Source organism: Erpetoichthys calabaricus, chromosome 1 (genome assembly GCF_900747795.2).
Source record: "Erpetoichthys calabaricus chromosome 1, fErpCal1.3, whole genome shotgun sequence".
NCBI lineage: Eukaryota > Metazoa > Chordata > Cladistia > Polypteriformes > Polypteridae > Erpetoichthys > Erpetoichthys calabaricus.
Genome location: NC_041394.2, coordinates 103,343,795 through 103,367,040, shown reverse-complemented (window position 1 = coordinate 103,367,040; position 23,246 = coordinate 103,343,795). Strand labels below are relative to the sequence as shown.

The following is a 23,246-nucleotide window of genomic DNA, read 5'->3' as shown; positions in this document are numbered from 1 at the left end:
TTTCAGTTTCTACTGTGAAGAGGAGACTTTGTGCTGCAGATTTGAAAGAGCAATTAACAGAAAGAAAGCTATTCCTTAAAGGACAAAATAGAACCTTGAAATATTGGCTGTGGACTACTGCAGACTGGAAGAAAGTCTCCTCTTCACAGTAGAAACTAAGACTTGCTTTTTTCAACCACTGTTAAGCTGTGCTTGTAGCTGTTGTGCTGTGAGGTGCCTTTAATCTAAGCTGGTGACCCTCAGAAACCTGTCTGCAGATTAGGTTGTGACTTTGGGTCTGCCAGATCTCTTCCTACCAGAGTGTCTTCCAGTTTCCAATTGCCTCTGGGCGTTGTAGGACACCATACTCACTGACACTTTAAGATTTTTTTTTTTTTTTTTGCAATTTTTCTAAATGAAATGCCTAAGCATATTAATTCTCTCTCATTTCATTTGTTAATTGCCATTTTCTTGCCATTATCACTGGACTATTGTCCAAGTAGTACTTCAGAGGATGAAGTAACACAGTCTCTTCCAACTCTGCTCTGACAGACAGAGGGTTTTTAAGTAATCAACAGTTGGGACACCTGTGCAAATTGTTTGCTTCAACTTGCAAGGCTGAATTTACTTTAATTGCTGCAGAAGAACTGTAGGTTGAGGCCCATTTGTAATATTCTGATATTTTTTTTCAGTTTTTGCTAATCTAAACTTTAAATTTAAACTTCTGGTAGTTTACTGCTTACCTTTTCACCATTGTAGGTCATGCATTGCATTTCAACTGATTACATTAGTACTAGGGTGTTGTACCGTGTTTGTCATTATGAATGTAGAGAAAAGCCAAGCAAAATGACACCTTTTATTGGCTAACTAAAAAGATTATAATATGCAAGCTTTCGAGGCAACTCAGGCCCCTTCTTCAGGCAAGATGTAATCATCATACATCATACATTACATTACATCTTCACAAATCTCTGCTCATGGTTATTTATAACATCTATTCTGGATTTAAATAAATAAAGGTTCTTTATGAAACCTTTATATGGTTTCTATAGCACTGCTCTGAAGAACCACTTTGGTACCTTTATTTGAGTGTTTGCGGATCCCCAAGATGTCAGCGCCGATCACTCAGTTTATTCCACAGTTAAATACGATAACGCGTTTCGCTTCGTTTATAGCACTGACTCGCTCCGAATGCATCGGCGCACACTAGGCTTGGTTCATATAAATGTGAGATTACATAAATTTTATCGTGTTTTCATCTTAGGAACAGCAAGCTCCTACATCAGCCCCATATGAGGCTTTTCTGGGTGTAACGTGCGTTTCCTCGACTTATGCTTTTAAACAACCGGCTCCTCGCTCTTTGTCTTGTCGTACAGTAATGTGAGGTGTGCCGCGCTGGTTGTGCTTTCTAAGAGCAATGCGGTTGCTTTTTGCGCAAGTCCATTCCGCCTGCAGTCTGCTTTTCAAAATGCTGGACAGTTAAGGTTATATGGGGTGCGTGTTCCTTTCATTGTTGATTTTGATATTCTCCACATGTGCGGTTTAACTGCGTAGTCGTTACTTGTCGATAACTTTATGCAGCTCCACAGATACACCGTAGAGTTCCTGCGGCTTGGAGCTTAGTGCGACAGCTTTGGACGCAAGGCAGGAGCCACCCTAGTCAATCGCACGGCTGTTTACACGGTGATTTCAGAGTGTCTATTAAGAATGATCAAATATCCTTACAAACATACACACTGTAACACACTCGCTTACGGAGTGTCCATTTAAATTAATCAAATAAGAACGTGCACGCATCGAGCAGCCACGGACTTTAAACCTGCAGCGACAAGACTCACTGCGTCACCGCGCAAATAGTAAACTGGAGTTGTGTGTCCTGTGACAAGTTTTGGTTCTGCGTAAAACTGCGATAGCTAAGGTATACGTAATATGGTGCATGTAAATTAAACTGTATATAATTCATCTGACCTGTTTGTAAAGTGCCGCGTTTGAACCCATTTTATTATAAGTCTGATTTCGTGTACTGTGAGGAGAGTCCAGTGAACTAAGAATTCGTAATGGTGAACCAGTCTAGATAACCTGCAGCTCAATTGCATTTGCGGATGCTTTGAAAATTCTTATGAATTTGCTTCAACGTGTTGTACTTTGGGAAATCATTTTATTCATTGACAGAACCATAAAGAGTTTGGTGTGAACGGTGCAATAAAAACGAATGTTTGCTTAGCTAGCTGACGTGTGCAATTCTTTACTGATTACCGGGACTCCCTTGAGCTTCAAAGCAGGACACGTTTCGGTTTACTATCGGGTTAAAGTAACATCTCAATGTTCACTGCTGGTGGATAACGTTTCAGTGAGTTTGTTTAACACAGAGAGCACTGATCTCAGTATCTCGTCACAAAGGTTGGTCAGAAGGGCACAATTGTATGGCTGTGCCTTCCTCTAAGTGCTCAAAATTTCTTCTAACATACCCAACAAAATGGGCTGCTTAGATCGGTTACCCTAATTTGCTCCATTGTCAATGGGTTAGTGTGTGTGTGTGTGTGTGTGTGTGTGTGTGTGTGCATGAGCGTGCGAGTCCTCCGTTCAGGACCGGCGGATGAAATAATGCCACCTGTGGTAAAGTGCATTTTTGCCGCCTGTTGACCCCCGCATCCCCACCCAACCCCAACACACACATAGCCCGAGATTTTGCCTTATTATGTATAATTCACATATACTACGTATTATTATAGACATCGCGATGCAGTGCTTTCCCTCCGACGGACCAAATAAATAAATACATATCGTACATTTGTAATATATATATATATATATATATATATATATATATATATATATATATATATATATATATATATATATATATATATATATATATATATATAAACAATAAAAGAAGATTAGCTTTACAACAATTAAAGGCAAATAAACATTATGGAAATGTTTAATCTGAAACTCGTTCTGCACATTTGTCTGAACTCCTTTGGTTGTTTCTTACTCCGTCCACTAAAAGGCGCAGTGCGAACATCTTCTTCTTCTTCTTCATCATTAGGCTGCTCCCGTTAGGTGTTGCCACAGCGGATCATCTTTTTTCATATCTTTCTGTCCTCTGCATCTTGTTCTGTTACCCCCATCACCTGCATGTCTTCTCTCACCACATCCATAAACCTTCTCTTAGGCCTTCATCTTTTCCTCTTCCCTGGAAGCTCTATCCTTAGCATCCTTCTCCCAATATACACAGCATCTTTCCTCTGCACAATCTCGCCTCTCTGACTTTGTCTCCCAACTGTCCAACTTGAGCTGACCCTCTAATGTCCTCATTTCTAATCCTATCCATCCTCGTCACACCCAGTGCAAATCTTAGCATCTTTAACTCTGCTACCTCCAGCTCTGTCTCCTGCTTTCTGGTCAGTGCCACCATCTCCAACCCATGTAACATAGCTGGTCTCACTACCGTTCTGTAGACCTTCCCTTTCACTCTTGCTGGTACCCGTCTGTCACAAATCACTCCTGACACTCTTCTCCACCCATTCCACCCTGCCTGCACTCTCTCTTCCACAATCCCCATTACTCTGTACTGTTGATCCCAAGTATTTAAACTCATCCACCTTCGCCAACTCTACTCTCTGCATCCTCACCATTCCACTGACCTCCCTCTTATTTACACACATGTATTCTGTCTTGTTCCTGCTGACCTTCATCCCTCTCCTCTCTAGAGCATATCCCCACCTCTCCAGGGTCTCCTCAACCTGCTCCCTACTATCGCTACAGATCATAATGTCAACAGCAAACATCATAGTCCACGGGGAGTCCTGTCTAATCTCGTCTGTCAACCTGTCCATCACCATTGCAAATAAGAAAGGGCTCAGAGCCGATCACTGATGTAATCCCACCTACACCTTGAATGCATCCGTCACTCCTACCGCAGACCTCACCACTGTCACACTTCCCTCGTACATATCCTATCCATTCTTCTCTGCCACTTTGCATATTGATGGATTAAATACCGAGGTATGCAGTATTATTATCAAACATATTGCCGTCTAATTTTGCTGTAATTTTCATTCGTGACATAAATCTGATTCTTTTTATAGAAATGTGAAAAAAGCAGTTTCTACGTGTTTTCCGAAATGTCACGCCTCAAATGTGTAATTTTTGAAAAGGGTGTTTCTGCAATTTTCTGACAGACACATTCATCAGTGATCGACCAATCGAAAGTATCTTTACACGCTGGCCAATGTGTGCTATCAATTGGCAGACGTCGTGGGCTATAAAGAATTTGAAGTCAGCATGCAGCTGTTATTCATGGGTACTCGGCCGCACCCGTGTGAGGAATTGCTTCATATTAATTTTACAGATTCGGGATGATATCAAGAAGATGAATGCCAATATACCGGGACTGGGATGTGGATTCGAAATGCGCACGCGCCGTTTTGATGCTCGGACGCTTGCAGTGTGTCGAACTGCGGCGAACTCTGTTATGTCAAATTCGAACCTTTAAAAATTAAATTATTTCTCATCATTTTCGAAAGTTGTAAATAAATAAGACATAGAATGCGTCTAATTCTTTAGGTTCACACCTACCATTTTTTTTGTTTTATCATAATGTTAAACATGTTACATGAAAATCCCGCCATGACTAACGAGTCGCCTGAGGTGATCGGCCAGTCGCCACACCTACACTCCTTGCCTGCCGGCGACAGACTCGCATGCTGTACGGGGGTTGTTGCTGCCTTGTGCTCAGGTTTGTCAAGATAGCCTCACACCACAAAACTGACGACTTAATGGCTTTTTGATTTAATGTATGTAATAATGATGTAGGTATACAAGTGGAGATTTTTGATCTATCCATCCATTTATTTTTAACCGCTGTAGGGTGTACTGGTGCCTAACCAGCCACAGAAGCCAATGTTGGATCAGACATCAGGCCGACACTGGGCATACAAACATACACAGTCACTCTTAAAACTGGGCAAAGGTACAGTTTCTAATTTGCACAACCTTCACCAATATTTGAATCCACAGAAAATACTCAGAACTGGGCAAATGTTGTGGTTATTCAGGAACAGTGGCCTTCATTTTAACACTTTGATGCAGTTGCAAAATGGTTAGTTTAGGAAATATATTGTGAAATATTCTTATTTGTTCTGCAAGTTTTGCTTTTTTGCTACTTTAATCTGTTTTCATTTTTGTTAGATTGGTACAATTGTTTGATTAACCATTTCATACCTATTCCTTATACGAAATGGCTCTTTTTACTTTGCAAGCAAAAACACTGTGCATTTATTTACTTGTATACAGATAAGCAGATAAACTTAAACCAAAAAATATTTTTTGGAGCTTTTAGTGCATTTACTGCCTTAATTGAACCCAAACAATGAAAATTACAAACAAGAAGACACAGGTGTAAAGTAGACTAAAATGTTGAGGAGGAGCAGCTCCTTCACTGTCACTTCCATATATGTGCTCAACATCAGGCAACTGCTAACACAATGCTATGTAAGTTCATTCATTATCTAAACCAAGTTGCGAGGAACCAAAAATGATCATCTAAACATGGAGTGCATGCAAAGGGCACACCAGTCCATAACAATAATGACTCGCCCATACTATATCCTGCAATTTTCAGGTAACCAAATGTGCTCATCTTTGTAATGTGGAAGGCAAAAGAGAAATTCCAGAAAACTCCACACAGCCGGAGACAGCAGTGTTAACCACTGCATCACAATATTTCCAAATAAGAGCCAAAATCTTCACTAGAAAATCTGGATGACATCTGACAGGTTAGTATTGGATAAAGCAAATTTAGATGATGGCTTGATGGACAGTTTGTGTCCAGTATTGGTGAGTGTTCAATACTTGTGGCTAGTTCATAGTCAGTAGATGGTGCATCAGAAACATTAACACTGCTTTTACAAATCCCATACCAAATGGCGTATAACAGAGACATGCATCGCACTTGTCATTCCAAGCGATGCCACATCACAAATATTAATACTTCCTTTATAAATACTATTCCAAATTGCATATATATTGTATGGTGCACTGCAAATGTTACCACAAGGTCTACACTGAGTACTTAAATTTGAGTCTGTCTTAGGTTAGGTTAGGTTTCTTTATTTAGTCATGTTTACACAGGAAAACATGAAATTTGCCTTCTCAGTTGCATCTAATAACAGGTAACAGACAGAATGAAGTAAAACAGACAAATAGAAATAAGAAAGGTTAAGGTAAGGCAGTTAGATAAAACCTTTTTTTTTTTGGTATAAATATGTAACAGGATATATATCAAAACCTTAAACATTATCTCCGATATTTCTTATTGAAAAGTCGTATGACACTAGGAAGAATGGAGTTTCTGGAGCGATTTGTGTGGGTTTTCAAAGCAACTATCCTTCCTGATTTACTGAAGTTTAGTTCTACATGTAATGGATGTCTGTCATCAGTTGAGATGATTTCCAGTTTCTTTAGCATTGCCCTCTGACACACACTAGTCAAATCATCTACATCAGCCCCAATAACTTTAGCTGCATACTTCGTATAATCTGCTGGAGCTTTTTTGAGTTTTGGTTTGTCAGACTATTAAACCAGGCAATGAAACTGAAAGTGATCATAGACTGGATCATACTACGATAGAAGGACAACATGAGGTCCTTGTCTACTTTAAATAGTTTTGAGTTTATGGAGGAGAAATAAGCGCTGGTTGCATTTAGAAAATATTTTTTTTGTATTTGTATTCCAGTTAAGATTGTTATCTAGGTAAATTCCTAAGTATTTATATTCATTCACTATTTCTACCTCCTCTCCCAGAACTACAATAGGTGAACATACAGATTTCTGTCTCTTAAAATCAAATATCATTTCTTTGGTCTTTTTTACATTCAGAGTGAGAGAGTTTTTATTGCACCAGTTTACCATACAGTCCACTTGATTTAGATAGTGGCTTTCATCCTCCCCAGATATGCGTCCTATGATCATGGTGTCACCCGCATACTTGATAATGGAGCAGTGGTCATTATTCTGTCTCAGGTCACTTGTGTACAGAGTAAACAGTAATGGTGATAAGACACACCCCTGCGGACTTTCTGTGTTTGAATGAAGAGCTTTTGAAAAAGTGTCCTGAACTTCAACTGTCTGTGAATGATTTAAAAGAAAGTTCTGAATCCATAGTGTAATAAATGGGTTTACATTCATACTGTTTAATTTCCCAATCAGTATATGAGGCTGTATAGTATTGAAAGCTGAAGAAAAATCCAAAAATAGTGCTCTGACATATGAACCAGGCTGATCAAGAAAGGTGTAGATTTGATGTAAGATGACAAGCAGAGCATCTTCCACACTTCTGTTTGCACAATAAGCAAATTGATTGTTGTCTTGAAAAGACTTTGTCTCTGTCATTAAAATGCTTTTCACCAAGTGTTCAAAGCATTTCATTGGAATAGATGTAAGTGCCACTGGTCTGTAATCATTTAAACAGCTTGGCCTAGAAACCTTAGATACAGGGGTAATGATTGATTGTTTCCACAGATCTGGTACAATACCACAGGTCAGAGACCAGTTAAAAAGCAAATGAAAAACGGGGGAGATCTGCTTAGAGCAAGACTTTAAGAGCCGACCTGATATGCCGTCTGGTCCCACTGCACTGTTTGTTTTGGCCTTCCGCAAGCCTTTCTCCACTTCAGTTAAACTGAACCCAATCACAGCAGAATACCTGGTGTTTTTATAAAGCGTCTCCTTTATTTCTGTATTTTGGGTGCTGAAATCACTTGTTTCAAATCTGGCATAAAAGTTCTTTAGTTCATCAGCTAAAAGCTTGTGGTCTTTGTCAGCTGGAAAATCCACATTCATTTTAGGGCCCAGTCCTGTAATTGTTTTTAGTCCCTTCCAGACCTGCTTTGGATTGTTATCATTGAACCACCTCTTGATTTTTTCCCCATACATCTGTTTATTTTGTTTAATTAACCTGTTAATTCTTTGCTGTAAAATTCGCTTATCTTCTAACTTGTTTTCTTGATGTGCATGTTGCTTTTTCAATAGTAATGCTTTAACCTCTTTAGTGATCCATGGCTTACTGTTTGGGTACAACTTGACAGATTTTTTGTTAATGATCATGGACTCACAGAATTGAATATATTCGCTGACAGTATAGGTGGCCTCATTCAGTGACTGTGAGGATGTCAGCACATCCCAATTTGTACTGGAGAAGCATTCCTGCAGTTCCTCTACACTTTCCTTGCACCAGTTTTGTGTTGTTCGTATGGCTGGTTTTTCTTGTTTCACAGGTAGCATAGCTAGGATTTAATATAAGAGACAGCTGAAATGCAGGATTTGATCGCTGATTAGAAAGTTAATTTGAACATAAACCTTGTAGCCCCTGATCGAGAGTGGCACACAATTTACCACTTCTAAGTCCTGTACTAGAGAATTCCCCAAGATGAACGGGAAATGAAGTGAGGAAGTGTCAAAAAAGGGAGAATCAAATTTTAGGGCAGAATTACACTTTGAAAAATATTGCTTCTGTAAGGGCATTTTACTGGGTTCGTGGTTCCCATAAAACCTTTGCCTGACAAAGAACTGTTTTAATTCTGGGAAGACTTCTCTTCAAAACAAAACGGTGCTTTTCACTTTTGAAAGGATTCCTAACAGAAGCCTTTTGGCCAACTTAGCAGGCTACATCATGTCAAGAAAACACGGACTAAACCCGTGTTGTTGATTGCAGCACATTCCTTTTAAAATCGGTAACCCATATGTATTTCACGAATTTCTTATCATCTATTCACAGATTGTCACGGACCCTGTTACAAATCTAAAAAAATAAAGTCTGTAACTTTCATGTGGAAGGTTCTTTAGGGAACAAAAAATTGTTCCCCTATGGCATCGCTTTAAAGAACCACTATGGCAGCCTCCTTTTCAAGAAAGCACCGAGTTAAACATTAATGTACATCCCTCGAATTCTAGTAAGGCGGAGTTTCCCGAGTATGCCGCGTTTTGACAGCAAATCAAGGGGTTCGTTTTGTAATATGCTAACGATCCACCCAGTCCTTAAAGCATCTGGAGATCGTCTAGTTAGTACTTCTAACTAAGAAGAAAGCATCATGGCCATGACAGCTAACAGCCACTGCATCCAACTGAGTGATGGCAGACGTATGCCGCTTATTGGTCTGGGCACATATGCGGATCCCAAAAAGGTCAGCGCCGATCGCTCAGGTTTTTTCTTTAGTTGTCAGAAAGAGATGAAGGGTCTAAACTGTGTTGGGTAGTTTTAGGCTTAGTCGACATTTTAAGTGAAACGCGATAACGCGCTTCGCTCCTTTTATCTCAGTGACTGGATCCGAATGCATTAGCGCACGGTAAGCTTAGTTAATAAGAATGTGGGGTTACATTAACTTGTGTTTTCTCCTTAAGTACAGGAGGCTCCAACATCAGCCCCGCATGAGGCTTTGCTGGGTGTAACGTGCGGTTCCTCGGCTCATGCGGTTTCCTTTTGTACATGCCCATTCCACCCGCATTCTGGTGTTCAAAATGTTGGATAGCCAAGATTAGCGCTGCTTCAAGGACCCAGATTCGTGTTCCTTTCTCTGTTGATTTCGATATTATCCACATCTGGGGTTTAACTGCGCAGTCGTTACGTATCGATAACTTTATGCAGCCCTATAGATCCACCTCAGAGTTCCGGCGGCTTGGAGTTTAGCGCGACAGCATTGGACGTAAGGCAGCAGACACCTCAGTCAATAGCACAATATCTTACACAGTCGATTTAAGCGTGTCCTTTCAGAATGATCTAATTATTTGAAAAACATACACACGGTAACACACACGCTTACATTGTGTCCATTCGGTGTAATTAAATAAGCCTGAGTTGAAAGCGAACCCATTGAGCAGCCAGGGTCTTTAAACCGAGTGCTGGATTTGCCAGCGACACAACTCACTCTGTCATTGCGCCCTCAGTCGTTATTTTCATTTAAGAAACGTATCCAAGTGGAGATCTGTTGTTGCCAGGGCTGAAAGGGAAATGTTTAACCATGATTTCATCTAATCACGTCTGGATTATTGCAAATCCATCTTTACCTGCTTAATAAGTAAAGCTGGTTTGTCGCGTCTTCAGTCCGTCCAAAACGCTGATGCCAGGCTTTTAACACGTTCACACATATGTACCCACATTTCCTTAATCTTACACTCTCTACATTTATTCCCAGCGGACTCTGGAATTAAACGGTTAAAAAAACGCGCAAGCCTCGAGCAGCCACGTACTTTAAACCGAGAGTGCTGGATTTGCGAGCCAGCTGCACGCATGTAGATATTGCCGAAGACCGGAATAAAATGGGCGTGGATATCATTTTCGACTTCAGCCAATCAAATATTAAATTTGCGTACGTCAGGCAAGATCAGCCAATCGCAAATTTAAACATCGCGGTCAAGCACCTTTTTATTTAACAAATTGCCAATCGGTGGTATTTGTCATTCATGTTCCACTTTAGCCAATTGCCTTTATGGATACGTAAAAAGAAAGGTGGGAGTAATTTCTAAAGGTGGATGGTCAAGATAAAGTGACTATAAGAGACGGAGTGTATATTCGTAAAATACATCTGCGACGATAGTCTACTAGTGCCAATATCTTACACTATAGCACTCTGTCGAGTGCATTATTAAGACTGCAGTGTATTTTTACCACCGTCATTTATGATTAGCGGTTCTGAAAAAGTAATGATAATAAAAGTTTGGATATGAGATATTTATCGTTACTGAACAACGTCTGAAGAAAATTTAAATGACCATAACAATACAAATTTTAATGGACTGACGTAGACTTAAGTGTGGGTTCTACTTGATTGAGTCAGTCAGATTAAAACAAATGTTTGACTGTTGTTATTTACTCGAATGTCCAAATGAAATAGTCGCCTATACTTAACAAGTCACCTTAAAGACGGGCTATAAACGTATTACAATTTTAAACGTTGAATAAACTGTCAGAATTAAATCTTTACTTCTGTAATACACAACAATAAAACATGTTTGATTACTTGCATTACTATTTATCAACATTTATTTATTTATTTCTAATATTCCATTATAGCCCCTTCTGCCAGCAGATCAGCCTCTGTTCTTTGTTTGCTAATGTGTGTCAGATATTCTCCATGTCTATTCTCAACATACCAGCATCTCTACTGAGTTTCTTGCCTGTGGATCTCGTATTCAAGTTTATTTTTTTTTAGCTGTATTATGATTACAGAATATTACAAATCACATACTTGACACTGTCACGTTCAGGTATCAGGGAGCAGACAACGTTAAGGAAGCTGGCAATACAATTGTGACTTTAAAGAATCCATTGGCTGTCTCTACATGTTATCAATGTTAAATGTAAGAAACACAGTTATCATAGTGCTAATAGTCACATTTCAATTATTATTATTTTTATAATGAAGTTTACTATGTTAAACGATCTGTGAAGAGCAAATATTATGCCTTAAAAAGAGTAATAATTTTACAGTTTTTGTGACTGTGCACCTGTTAATCAGGGTATTCAATTATTTGACTTAATTGGATCTTTATTACTTTTGGGATTTTAAATACCTCTTTAAGACCATCAAATATATGTTTATAATTATACAAATTACTTATGCAAAAGTTACATTTAGTGATTAAAACTTGATGTTTGTTCATATCTCATTTAGCCTCCATTTGACTCCATCAGGTCCTAGTGGTCTGCTAAACACATCAGTCTGTCTTTAGGGTCTCTGAGACTGGAGGAGGAGGCCAGGAGTCCATCTGTACAGCGGGCACTGATGTGCTTCAGCATCACGACTGGTAACAACATAGAGATGGCAGATATTTCAGCTGGGCATCATCCTATATAACTATCCAAGCAAACAGCATATTAATAGCATACAGAGTCTGTATACTCCAGTATGGCCCTGACATAACAACCTGTACAGCTGTAAACGACTCCACTTTACTGGTCATTTAGCACACACTACACTGAGTCTGTCTAATCTTAACCATGAAATCATTCAATCTGAACACCTGGGAATTTATTTTGGTAATGATATTTCTGGTAAGGCTTTTTTTTTTTTTTTCTTGTTTGTCATAGGTTTATACTGAAAAACTGGTTTACATCAATGTAGTTTTCTATAGGATATACCTGTATATGTATATGTATATGTATATGTATATATATATATATATATATATATATATATATAATACTGCTCAAAAAATTAAAGGAACCCTTTTGAATGAGAGTACAGTATCAAGTCAATGAAACTTCTAGGCTATTGATCTGGTCAGTTAAGTAGCAGAGGGACTTGTTCATCAGTTTCAGCTGCTTTGGTGCACTAGAGGGCCAACAATGTGAAGACTCGCAAAACAGGAATGAATGGTTTAACAGGTGGAGGGGGGACCACTGACATTTTTCCCTCCTCATCTGTTTTGTCACTCGTTTTGCATTTGGCTAAGGTCAGTGTCACTACTGGTAGCATGAGGCCATACCTGGACCCTACAGAGCTGGCACAGGTAGCCCAACTTCTCCAGAATGGCACATCAATACCACGTGCCATTACCAGAAGGTTTGCTGTATCTCCCAGAACAGTCTCAAGGGCATGGAGGAGATTCCAGGAGACAGACAGGCAGTTACTCTAGGAGAGCTGGACAGGGCCCCTCGTAGAAGGTCCTTAACCCATCAGCAGGACCCTCCGGTATCTGCCCCAGCAGGCAGGCCACTGGTGTGAATGTCTCTGAGCAAACAATCAGAAACAGACTTCATGAGGGTGGCCTGAGGGCCCAATATCCTCTAGTGGGCACTGTGGAGCTCGATTGGCATTTGCCATAGAGTACCAGAGTTGGCAGGTCCACCACTGGCGCCCTGTGCTTTTCACAGATGAGAGCAGGTTCACCCTGGGCACATGTGACAGACGTGAAAAGGTCTGGAGAACGTTATGTTGCCTGTAACATCGTTCAGCATGACTGGTTTGGTGGTGGGTCAGTGATGGTCTGGGGAGGCATATCTATGGAGGGACGCACAGACCTCTACAGAGTAGACAATGGCACCTTGACTGCCATTAGATATTGGGATGAAATTCTTGGACCCATTGTCAGACCCTATGCTGGTTCCTCCTGGTGCATGACAATGCCCGGCCTCATGTGGCGAGAGGATAAAGAAACTGATACCATTGACTGGCTCCCATGCTCACTCACCTGAACTCAATCCAATAGAACATCTCTGGGTGGGACATTATGTTTCAGTCCATCTGACGCCACCAGGTTGCACCTCAGACTGTCCAGGAGCTCAGTGATGCTCTGGTCCAGATCTGAGAGGAGATCCCCCAGGACACCATCCGTCGTCTCATTAGAAGCATGCCCAGACATTGTCAGGCATGCATACAAGCACGTGGGGGCCATATAAACTACTGAGTACGATTTGGAGTTGCTGCAATTAAATTTTGGCAAAATTGACTAGCCTGATGCCTGTTACATCATTTTTTTCTCTTTGATTTTCGGGGTGTCTTTGAATTCAGCCCTCTCTCTGTAGGTTGATCATTTTCATTTCCATCCTTTCGTTCCAAACACATCACCATATCAGTCCAGATATCCAGCAGGATTTTTTCCCCATTGAGATCTCATGTGTTTTCAAAGTGTTCCTTTACTTTATGTTGAGCATATACACAGACACACTTAATGTCAACAACTTAGAAAGCTGCATTTTCAGTTTAAGACAATGCAAGTTTAATTGAAAATGTGACTCCTAAGTAAATATAAGTAAGACCCTTATTGTTGTAGACTATGTTTGTAAGTGAACAGCAAATCCTCGATCAGGATGCTCAGTTTCCAAACTGTGGGATTACCGGCGAGTCTAGCAAAGTGCCATTTGTAGACGGTGTTGATACAAGTGAAGGCTCTGCTCAAATCTATCAGTTCTAGTTGTGTTAATACACGAGCTGATTGGGCTAGCACAAATTAAAACATTCAGTATTGTCACTACCAAAAACAAAATTTTATTAATAATTATTCAGTATAAAAACTGTACAACCATTTCAAGAAATATTTACAATTAACAATAATGATGGGTCAGTTGAACTGAAAGAAAAATTAATCTTCTTTGTGCATTCTACCAAACAGACTGATTGGGAATTTACTGAAGCACGCCCGCTTCTATATATTACAGTACACCCCCAAAATTCGTGGGGGTTACGTTCCTAGAGCACCCGCGAATTGTGAAAAACCGCAAATTTTGGATGTGGTTAAAAAAATGCCTATTTACATAGTTTAAACCCTATATGCCCCCAAAACACTTTAATTTAATTTCAAACTCCGCTTAATACATTACCTCAAAATAAAGAGTGTAAAGGTAAACCTGTATACTGTACTGCTATGTCTCCCACAGTACTAGAATGTAAAATACTGAGGTTACTGCTATATACAGTATACTAATTCATGCAAGCGCGTTTTCATTACCAGAAGCCTTAGACGGTGCAGGGTGTTTCGGCAGCATCTTCAGGCTTTAACTGTTAAACTGTCAGATACTTGGGGTTAAGGCATCCCTGGACGCAAAATACTTTTTTGCTGCACAAAAAAACGTCACAATTAACAAAGAAAAAGTAAAATTTTAACAGAACACTTTTTTTTCATGCAAAGAGCATCACAATTACTGCAGCACTGATCATTTTATACACTGCTAATGAACTGTAAAAAAACTATTTTAAAAACTACTGGAACAATATGTACAAAGTGCAACTGACGCCATGGATGTAAATCATTGAGCCAACTGCGCTTAAACTGGCTGCACGCAAGCAGACAGAGGTAAGCGCCGAAGCTTGCAGGCTAGTCTTAGTGCAGCTTGGGTCACAGAATTGCACATAAACACAAGAGATTGTAGAGACCTGGGGCCTCATGTATAAACGGTGCGTACGCACAGAAATGTTGCGTACGAACGTTTCCACGCTCAAATCGCGATGTATAAAACCTAAACTTGGCGTAAAGCCATGCACATTTCCACGGTAACTCATACCCTGGCGTACGCAATTTCTCCGCTCGGTTTTGCAGACTGGCGGCACCCAGCGTCAAAGCAGTGCTACTGTTCCTGTGTGGTCACCCTTTCTTTCTTAGCTCCACATTCCTGACGCGGCTTTATAAATACACTGAAACTAACTGCATATTGTTTATTAGTGTAATGCATCTGATTGTAATTAACCTGCAGCAATATAATGGGCCAGGGAATAGCCATAGTATTCCAAATACCATAACTGCTTTAGCGTTGTTACTCTCACTGCATCTTCTTCTTCTTTCAGCTGCTCCCGTTAAGGGTTGCCACTGCAGATCATCTTTTTCCATATTACTCTCACTGCACCACTCGAAGTATTTATATCACTGTATCTGAGTGTGAATCACAGCAGCAGCTGATCGGAAAGAGAATTATCGGTATACAGTTTCAAGTACACACTACCTCAACCACAGCAAAAAGCGTCAAAGCCTTTCCTGTACGGACCTCGCGTTTCAGAAACAGTTTCATCCCAAGAACTATAAACGCACTCAATCAGTCCATCAAGTGCTCCTTGTAGAACTGTTTGTACTTATAAGTACAATGACCTCACTGTAAACTTACACTATAGTTATAATATTGCACAACCTGCGCTACTTTATAAAGCGCGTATGATGACAATATCATTTTTAAGATGAAATGCAGCAAAATATGTTGCTTATAGTATACAGATAAAACTTTAACTTCATTTAAATAATCTGCATTGTTAATAATTAAACATGTGAGGACACGGTGCCGCAGCGTATAGCTGGTTCACGGATAGCTGGTTCACGGATAGCTCCTGCCTTGCGCTGTATTATTGCTGGTGCTGACGCGACACTGGAAGGATAGACGAATAGCATAATTAGACATGTACTACGAAGATATTTCAATGTTCCTTAAAAGTTTTGAAGAATCGACATTCTAAGCTTTCAGATGGCTTAACGTCTATTACACAGCTGATTGTGTGGCAATTGGGTATTTGGAGAAAGAAAAGTACATTTGAAAGAGACAGTACTTCTGTAATAAATTATTTCATCGAAGGTCGCACCACCGTGTTCCCATGTTTAATAACATGCTTTCATTGCTATCATCATGAAAATGATATCACGTATACATCTCAGTATTTTAATTATTCAGAGAGCTGTAATATCACGAATGTAATGGATTCTGTGTCCTGTCGGAGAAAGAGAAAGAACGGAAGCACGTAGTGATTCACACACATAGAGCACATAGAAGATCAAATACAGAACAAAGCATTTAACGTGCTACTTGAGAAACTAGTAAAATAAACGATTTTAAGATGAAGTTTATGATGTTCTACTTTAATGACAAAATAAACTACGTGAGTAAAGTGGAAATTTTGAGATTAAAGTTGACATTTCGTGCTTTTTTCCCACTGTGTGCCAATTTTTTTTGTCTGTACCCTAATAAGCTTTCATATGACACTCAGACGGTGGGTTACGAGTCGCCTTTTCACGGTGACTTTGATATGTGATTTCTTTTTTATTTCGGGCACTGTGCGACTTTGTGAACTTGATCTTTCGAGTTTCTCCGACACTCTGTCACTCGATTATACCACTGTTTAAACCAACAAATAGTACGTTTTTCCTTTGCCTCCACTTGGTATTCGCTGAAATTCTTATATTTTCCCCTGTGCTTTTCCCATTGTCTTTTCTCAGAAGGCTATTTATATTGATTTGCATATTCAAAGAGGCGTAATTCTGGGAGGAGTTGGGGTGGGACAGAAGGCGCGTGCACGTGCGTTACTTTTCACGCTGATTGGGATTTATGTAGTGGAAGAACGTGAAATTTTGCGTACGTACAGATTCCTGCATCTGGATTTTTCTGTGCGTACGCACATTCCCGCTTTTGTGCTTACGCCATGTTATAGTGTGAGTTCTACGCACAGCGTTATACATGAGGCCCCTGAACTTTATTCAAACACTTCAAAGAAACATGTCACTTTCAGAAGTAAAAGGTGCCCAGCATGCAGTTAGTTAACGATTAAACAATAGACAAACATCATAGGAGAATGTCTGGGGGAGGAGAGAGAAAGAAAGCAATCAGTCAAAAAGGACAGGTACGTTCAGGCTTTTAAGTAAGCGTAGCGCGAGAAGCGGCAATCAAGAAGACGGTGATTTATTTATTTTCATGGTGGAGATTCCGGCCTTGACCCAACGCGCGCACAAACAAACAAGAGACAAAAACAAAGGAAACCGGTAATCAAACAGCAAATAAAGAATGTAATGAAAACAAATGAAATAAGAAAACAATGATAAAATAATAATAATACATTTTATTTACATAGTGCCTTTCCCATGCTCAAGGCACTTACATAATATAAGAAAGAACGGCAAGGTATACAGTATATAGCATTGTACAAACCAGATAAATAAATAAAGAAGATTACGACAGTGAGTTCAGAGGAAAAAAAGCCTAACAGACAACATAATTGATGGTCTAGCACACACACACACATACAGGTTACATGAGCACCAACCCTGTTCCCCTTACGGCGATTACACATCAAATACAACAAAGCACAAACAAAACACACACAGTAAATCATGAAAAAGTTCATGAAAAACGGCAACGGATGAAATGTAATGATGAAAATAGATAGTCCAAAGATTCGCACGTTGAATGGGAATGTACAGATAGTCGTACTGGTAGTTCCTGAATGGTGAAGACGGGTGGACGGGTTCAGGAGCGCTCCTTTCTTTGCAGGATGGCCATGAATCCACTTACAATCCTCGTGTACACAGGCAGACAATCCAGGACAAAATGAATAAGTACAGGTAACCCAACAGAAGGCAGACAGACAGTAACTTGAAACACAAATTACAAAATTTTTTTTTTGTTGTTGCTTTTGGTCACCAGCCCCCTTTTTAAAAGTTGCGCTGAAATCCTTTGACCTCAACAGCCCCAACACCCTCAGCAGAAGACCAATCAAAGCCACTTCAGGGACTGCTGGGAGTTGCAGTTTCAAATTCTATTGGCTACTTTCACCATCCCAAGTTGGTTTTCTCTACAGCTGCTTCCTGTTCTCTCTACAGTACACTATTGCCACCAAAAAAGCCATAAAAATTGCGGAGGATATTTGTGGTTTCCGCTAACAATTATTAGTTAGGTTCTAAGGAAAAATCCGTGAATGACTGAGGCTGCGAACTCTGAACCGTGACTTTGTGGGGGTCTACTGTATATATAAATATTTAATGGGGATAGACATGTTTGCTTGTAATATTTAAAAAAGTAATAAAACTGTACAACACAGTTATGGAAATTCAAGAAAAAAAATGCAGATGGCATGAATTGGCTAAAACAGATACACAGACAATTTATACAAATATACAGAACTTAAATAACAAAGTCCTTTATTATTTACATCAATAGTTAAATCAAATATACACAACTCTATTATGCACAGTCAGTTTAACACTCAGAAATAAAAAAGGCCAAAAACAAATAAAGCAAGTGACATGTTTATTAGAGGAGGCGTTGAGATGGAATCCCAAGCTGAAACGCCTCCGTGATGCTGTCTGTCCTTGTACTGCAACAGCTGAAGCAGAAGGTTGTCAAACTCTTCACTCACTTCAAAAAAAAAAAAAGATTTACTTTTACCAATGCTAAAAAAGTGTATTAATGCATATTTTAAATTTCACTTTAAACATACTGTATATTTACATTTATATGTATTTAGTTTATATTCTTGTCTAAATTCACTACAAGTAAAATGGTATTCTGATTAACAGAATAATGGTGCTGAAAATAAAAAGAAAGGACCGTCTGCTCCCCATCTCCACATGACGTACCACTCACTGTCTGCTGGGCCATCAATGAGCAGGCCTTCTGCTTCTTACTCACAGAGACACTTTCAGTATTCATCAGAGATTCACTGAAGCCAAATGAGCCTCTGGCATCAGCACATCCAGAATGATGTGAACTCTGTTGATCTTTTCAAAAGTGCCTACAGCTCTTGACAGCACTTCATCAGGTAGTTGTCAGCTCCTCATCTTCTATTGTATAGAGGTCATTACCCGGTGACCTTTAGGATCTTCATCATTTTTAAACCATTTGGATGACACCTTTTCAGATACAACAGCCTGTTGGACACGCAAATCAAAGAGTTTGGTGCTATAAAGTCATCATAGCTCTTTGCTACAGATTACAATAACAAAGTTTTACTTGTTATCTGAACTAAGTTACCAGCAAGTGATCATCTGCTCAATGGCCCTTTATGAAGAACTCCCAACAGTTTTTCATGTTGAGTCCTCCTTGAGGCCCTGCTGATCTCTGCAGCCACAAAAACTCGAACCCCTTGTTCTGGAGTCAACTGCCCTTCTGCAGCCACACAGCCAGCCTGCTGTCCTACACGGTGGACACACACAAATAAATACATCAAATTGTCTTATGTAGTGTTTGTGTTGTGCAAGCTATCTGGTTTTGGTCTGAACATTCCTGTTTTCTCATAAAAGTGGACACTGTTAAAATTACTCTGTGGTTCATTACAAAAACTCTCGTTCATGGTTATCTCAATAGTTTTTTTAGAATGCATCAATTATTTCAGAGTATTATGAATACACCAATCTGAACACTACCTAAAGTAATATACAGGGTGGCCCACGAAAAAGTAGCCCACGTTAGTATAGTATTACTGGCGGCCTTCCGTAAAGAAAGAAAGAACTTCTGTATTGCGCGCTTTGCTGGGACACCAGCGGCAGGAAACTTTGCAGCAAAAATGTCCCGCGTTTCCTTAATGGAACCCGTGAGAACGTACGCCTCCACTATTGCGATTCTTTGTGGAATGGGATACATGTCGCTCCGCTCGTACTCACGTTTGCACCTCTACTGTTCCTTCAACCCGGCAATATGATGCCTCCTTTGTCGCCGTTTCCCCAGACTAACAGGACCCGGGGGCGGGGAAGTGTGACGCAAGCTGCCAACGCGGCGTCCCCCAATAAACTCGGTGGAAGGGTTGGGTTGACAAGGTGCTACGGGGAAGGATTCACTCGGCGCGCCACTCTGGCAGGAAGGCGGGCTACTTTTTCGTGGGCCACCCTGTACAAGTCACAGGCATGTCATCCTAAGATCCATCCATCCATCCATTTTCCAACCCGCTGAATCCAAACACAGGGTTACGGGGGTCTGCTGGAGCCAATCCCAGCCAACACAGGGCAGGAACCAATCCCGGGCAGGGTGCCAACCCACTGCAGGACACACACAAACACACCCACACACCAAGCACACACCAGAGCCAATTTAGAATCACCAATCCACCTAAACTGCATGTCTTTGGACTATGGGAGGAAACCGGAGCGCCCGGAGGAAACCCACGCAGACACGGGGAGGACATGCAAACTCCACGCAGGGAGGGCCCGGGAAGTGAACCCAGGTCCGCAGGTCTCCCAAATGTGAGGCAGCAGCGCTACCCAATGCGCCACCATGCCGCCCATCATCCTAAGATAAAAAGGATAAATTCAGTGCTCTCCACTATTATTGGCACCCCTTTGTGTAAATTAGTAAGAAGGGTTAGAAAAAAAATCTGCTGAAGAAATGTCATCTTGCACGGAAAAAATTAGAAATATCTGACTTTTAATTGAAACAATTTCATTCAAAGAAAAACAAAGCCCTCATTAAGAAATAAATATTTCTAAAATTAACATTTTTATAATGGGTGTCATTTATAGTGGAGGGCACGTTAAATAAATGCCACAATTAAATGTATGCCACACATGAAGAAAAAAATCTATATATTATCAGCATCATTAAAAGACTGACAGTAAAATCAAAGGGTTCCTCCATGGTCAGATAAACAGCATACTGATAGAGAATAAGAGAAAAAGTACTGAAATCCTACACAATCTAAACACAAATGTAAAATTACATAAAAAGCTTACAGTTAATATTCAAATACCATCAACATGTCTATTCCACAGTCTACTGAACCAGCAGGGATGTTCTAGGAAAAGAAAGGAAAGAATAAAAAAGACACACGTGAAAGTCAAACACAAGTGAATTACAAGTTTAAGAAATGGTTGTTTGCAATTTACCTGATTTTTCATCAACATCCAATTTCCAGAAGATATTCTTGTAGCAAGCTGGCTGAAAGGAAAAAGATATAAATGTCAGTTGTAATTAAATTGAAAAGGCTCTTTGAACATCGCAACTGTCAGTCTGAGTCACATACAATTAAGTGGCGCACTGCCCATTGCAGGAAAGTCTTTAACTATTTAGAAATGGCAGGCATCATCTGCACAAAACTACCATGAAATTCAATTAAAATTGACGGAACAAAAACATCACAGATTATTTGGTATTACAATTTAGACACATTACTCCAACATAAGGAACTAAACTGAAAAGAAAAAAGGTAATATCATGCACCACTGTAGTCAATCTGAACTTTATCATTAGCCTGCTTCATGACAGAATAACTGATCAGGCGTTTCCTAGATGTTTTTTTTCGTTTTCCATGCACAGTCAAGGAGTTCTCGTGAAACTTGCCTTGTGGAATTTGAAGAGTTGCTGGTACCCCTGAGTGCCGGTCCACTTCAAGCACTGAATATAAATCAGTTACTACAGCAAAAATGATTATTCATAGAAACGTAAAGGTTCACAGTACAAACATAACCATGCAAAACAAGGTTACTAAAAATACGAAAAAAACTGTGCAAATTTCAAACGTTTTCATTTCGAAGCACACTTACATTGTCAAAAATACGAGCAATTAGTTTCGTTGCTTGTTCTTCGTTTGTCTAATGGAGTTTCACTGCTGCAGCTTCTTTTTTGTCTCCTTTCATTTAATGGAGTTTCGTCGCTTGGTACAACGGCAGGTTATTTAAGAGGAAAATCTATAAGGCGGAACCTCAAAGAGGTATAGATTACGAACTGTGAAACGTTTGGTTAAAGTTACACTTGATAGACAACTTTAAACGTTGATAATTGGACAGGTGAGTTTTTGATTGTCATAGAGTAACAATAATCTCATTCGTCGAAGTTCTGAATTAGCACAATATGATTTGCTGTAGTCGAATTTGATTCATAGTTATCCCGCCTTCAGATCTGCCCATAATGTCTCTGGTCTGCAGCAATACCCTTCTCGCGACACGACTCACTGCGTCACCGCGCACATTATCTGCATGCTAAATAAATTGGACTTGTGTGTTCTGTGATAAGCTTTGGTTCCACGTAGCAATGCGATAGATAAGGTATACCTAAAATGGATGACCTCAGGGCCGGTCTTAGGCCACTGCAACCTATGCGGCCGCAGTGGGCCCCGCACTTTCATAGGCCCCGCGCTAATTCTAGGTGTAAATTATTAAATTAAACCATTATAACTTATAATCATGTATAGGTCAGCGTGTTTATTCTGTTTTTATGTTTTTACAGTGTTTTTTATCTATTACGTCGTTGTTTCAAGTGATTACGACAAGTAAATAAAATTGAAAAAAAATTGTAGCTGCTCGGGTGCTTTATCTCTAAACTCGTCATTTAGGGGAACTTGGGGTAAGATGAAACAGACACCGTTCTTAACCTTATGATGGCTCAGCTCAGTGAAACCAATCAAATAGGAGGAGCTATTTATGGAGATGATGTTATCGATTTTTTGGATGAATAGTTTGAAATTTACCGGCAGTGGTTTAAATTTTCTCTTTTCTGCCAGACGAAGATTTTTTCACCGGTGAGTAAAGCTTGTTCCTCAGAAACAAGCGTTGTATAAAATTCGAAGATCCTGTACATTGATAACCCACCCTATGTTAACAGTCAGCCATAGAATCATCGGCACGTTAACTTGTATCTTTATACAATTTGTTTTATGAATAGTCTCTCATTTCAAATGTTTAAGATAGTTTTACAAAATAAAATAATGTGATTCGTCTACCCAAACGATTGTTTCATCTTGCCTGTAGTAGGGGTAAGATAAAAAAAAATTTTTTTCACAAACACTTGCTCAGAACGTACCGATTCATCCCTAAGCGACAAGCGCATGCATATGCAGATCATTAACAATAATTTGACTGAAAATTACTGGTAAAAAGCAAAAAATGTGGATTTGACAAGGAATTTTAAAAAGTGGTTCATCTTACCTCAAGTTCCCCTAAATTGGTAGACTTAAGGTATTTTTTTAAATTTTATTTACTCGTAATCAAATGCAAACGTGACATAATCAAATGCAAATTGTCGTTCAAACGTTAAATCACGTAATCAAATGCAATAACGACGTAATAAATCAGTAAATACTTTATTTTGT

At 39.7% G+C, this 23,246-nt stretch overlaps 1 protein-coding gene and 1 long non-coding RNA gene across 2 annotated transcripts in view; one reads left to right on the top strand and one right to left on the bottom strand.

The window, feature by feature from the left end:
• The first annotated feature begins 9,002 nt into the window (after positions 1 to 9,002).
• The window catches only part of LOC114654146 (aldo-keto reductase family 1 member D1-like), a 71,031-nt gene continuing 56,787 nt past the window's right edge, over positions 9,003 to 23,246 (top strand). The window contains exon 1 of the mRNA XM_028804562.2: positions 9,003 to 9,167. Within this exon, the coding sequence (XP_028660395.1) occupies positions 9,075 to 9,167 (93 nt within the window). The 5' untranslated portion in view covers positions 9,003 to 9,074. The remainder of the gene's footprint in view (positions 9,168 to 23,246) is intronic.
• LOC114654157 (uncharacterized) lies at positions 19,001 to 21,397 on the bottom strand. The gene is made up of 3 exons (XR_003716662.2): positions 21,046 to 21,397; positions 20,893 to 20,954; positions 19,001 to 19,098 (listed from the first exon to the last, which is right to left on the bottom strand). It is a non-coding gene; the product is annotated as an uncharacterized LOC114654157 (long non-coding RNA).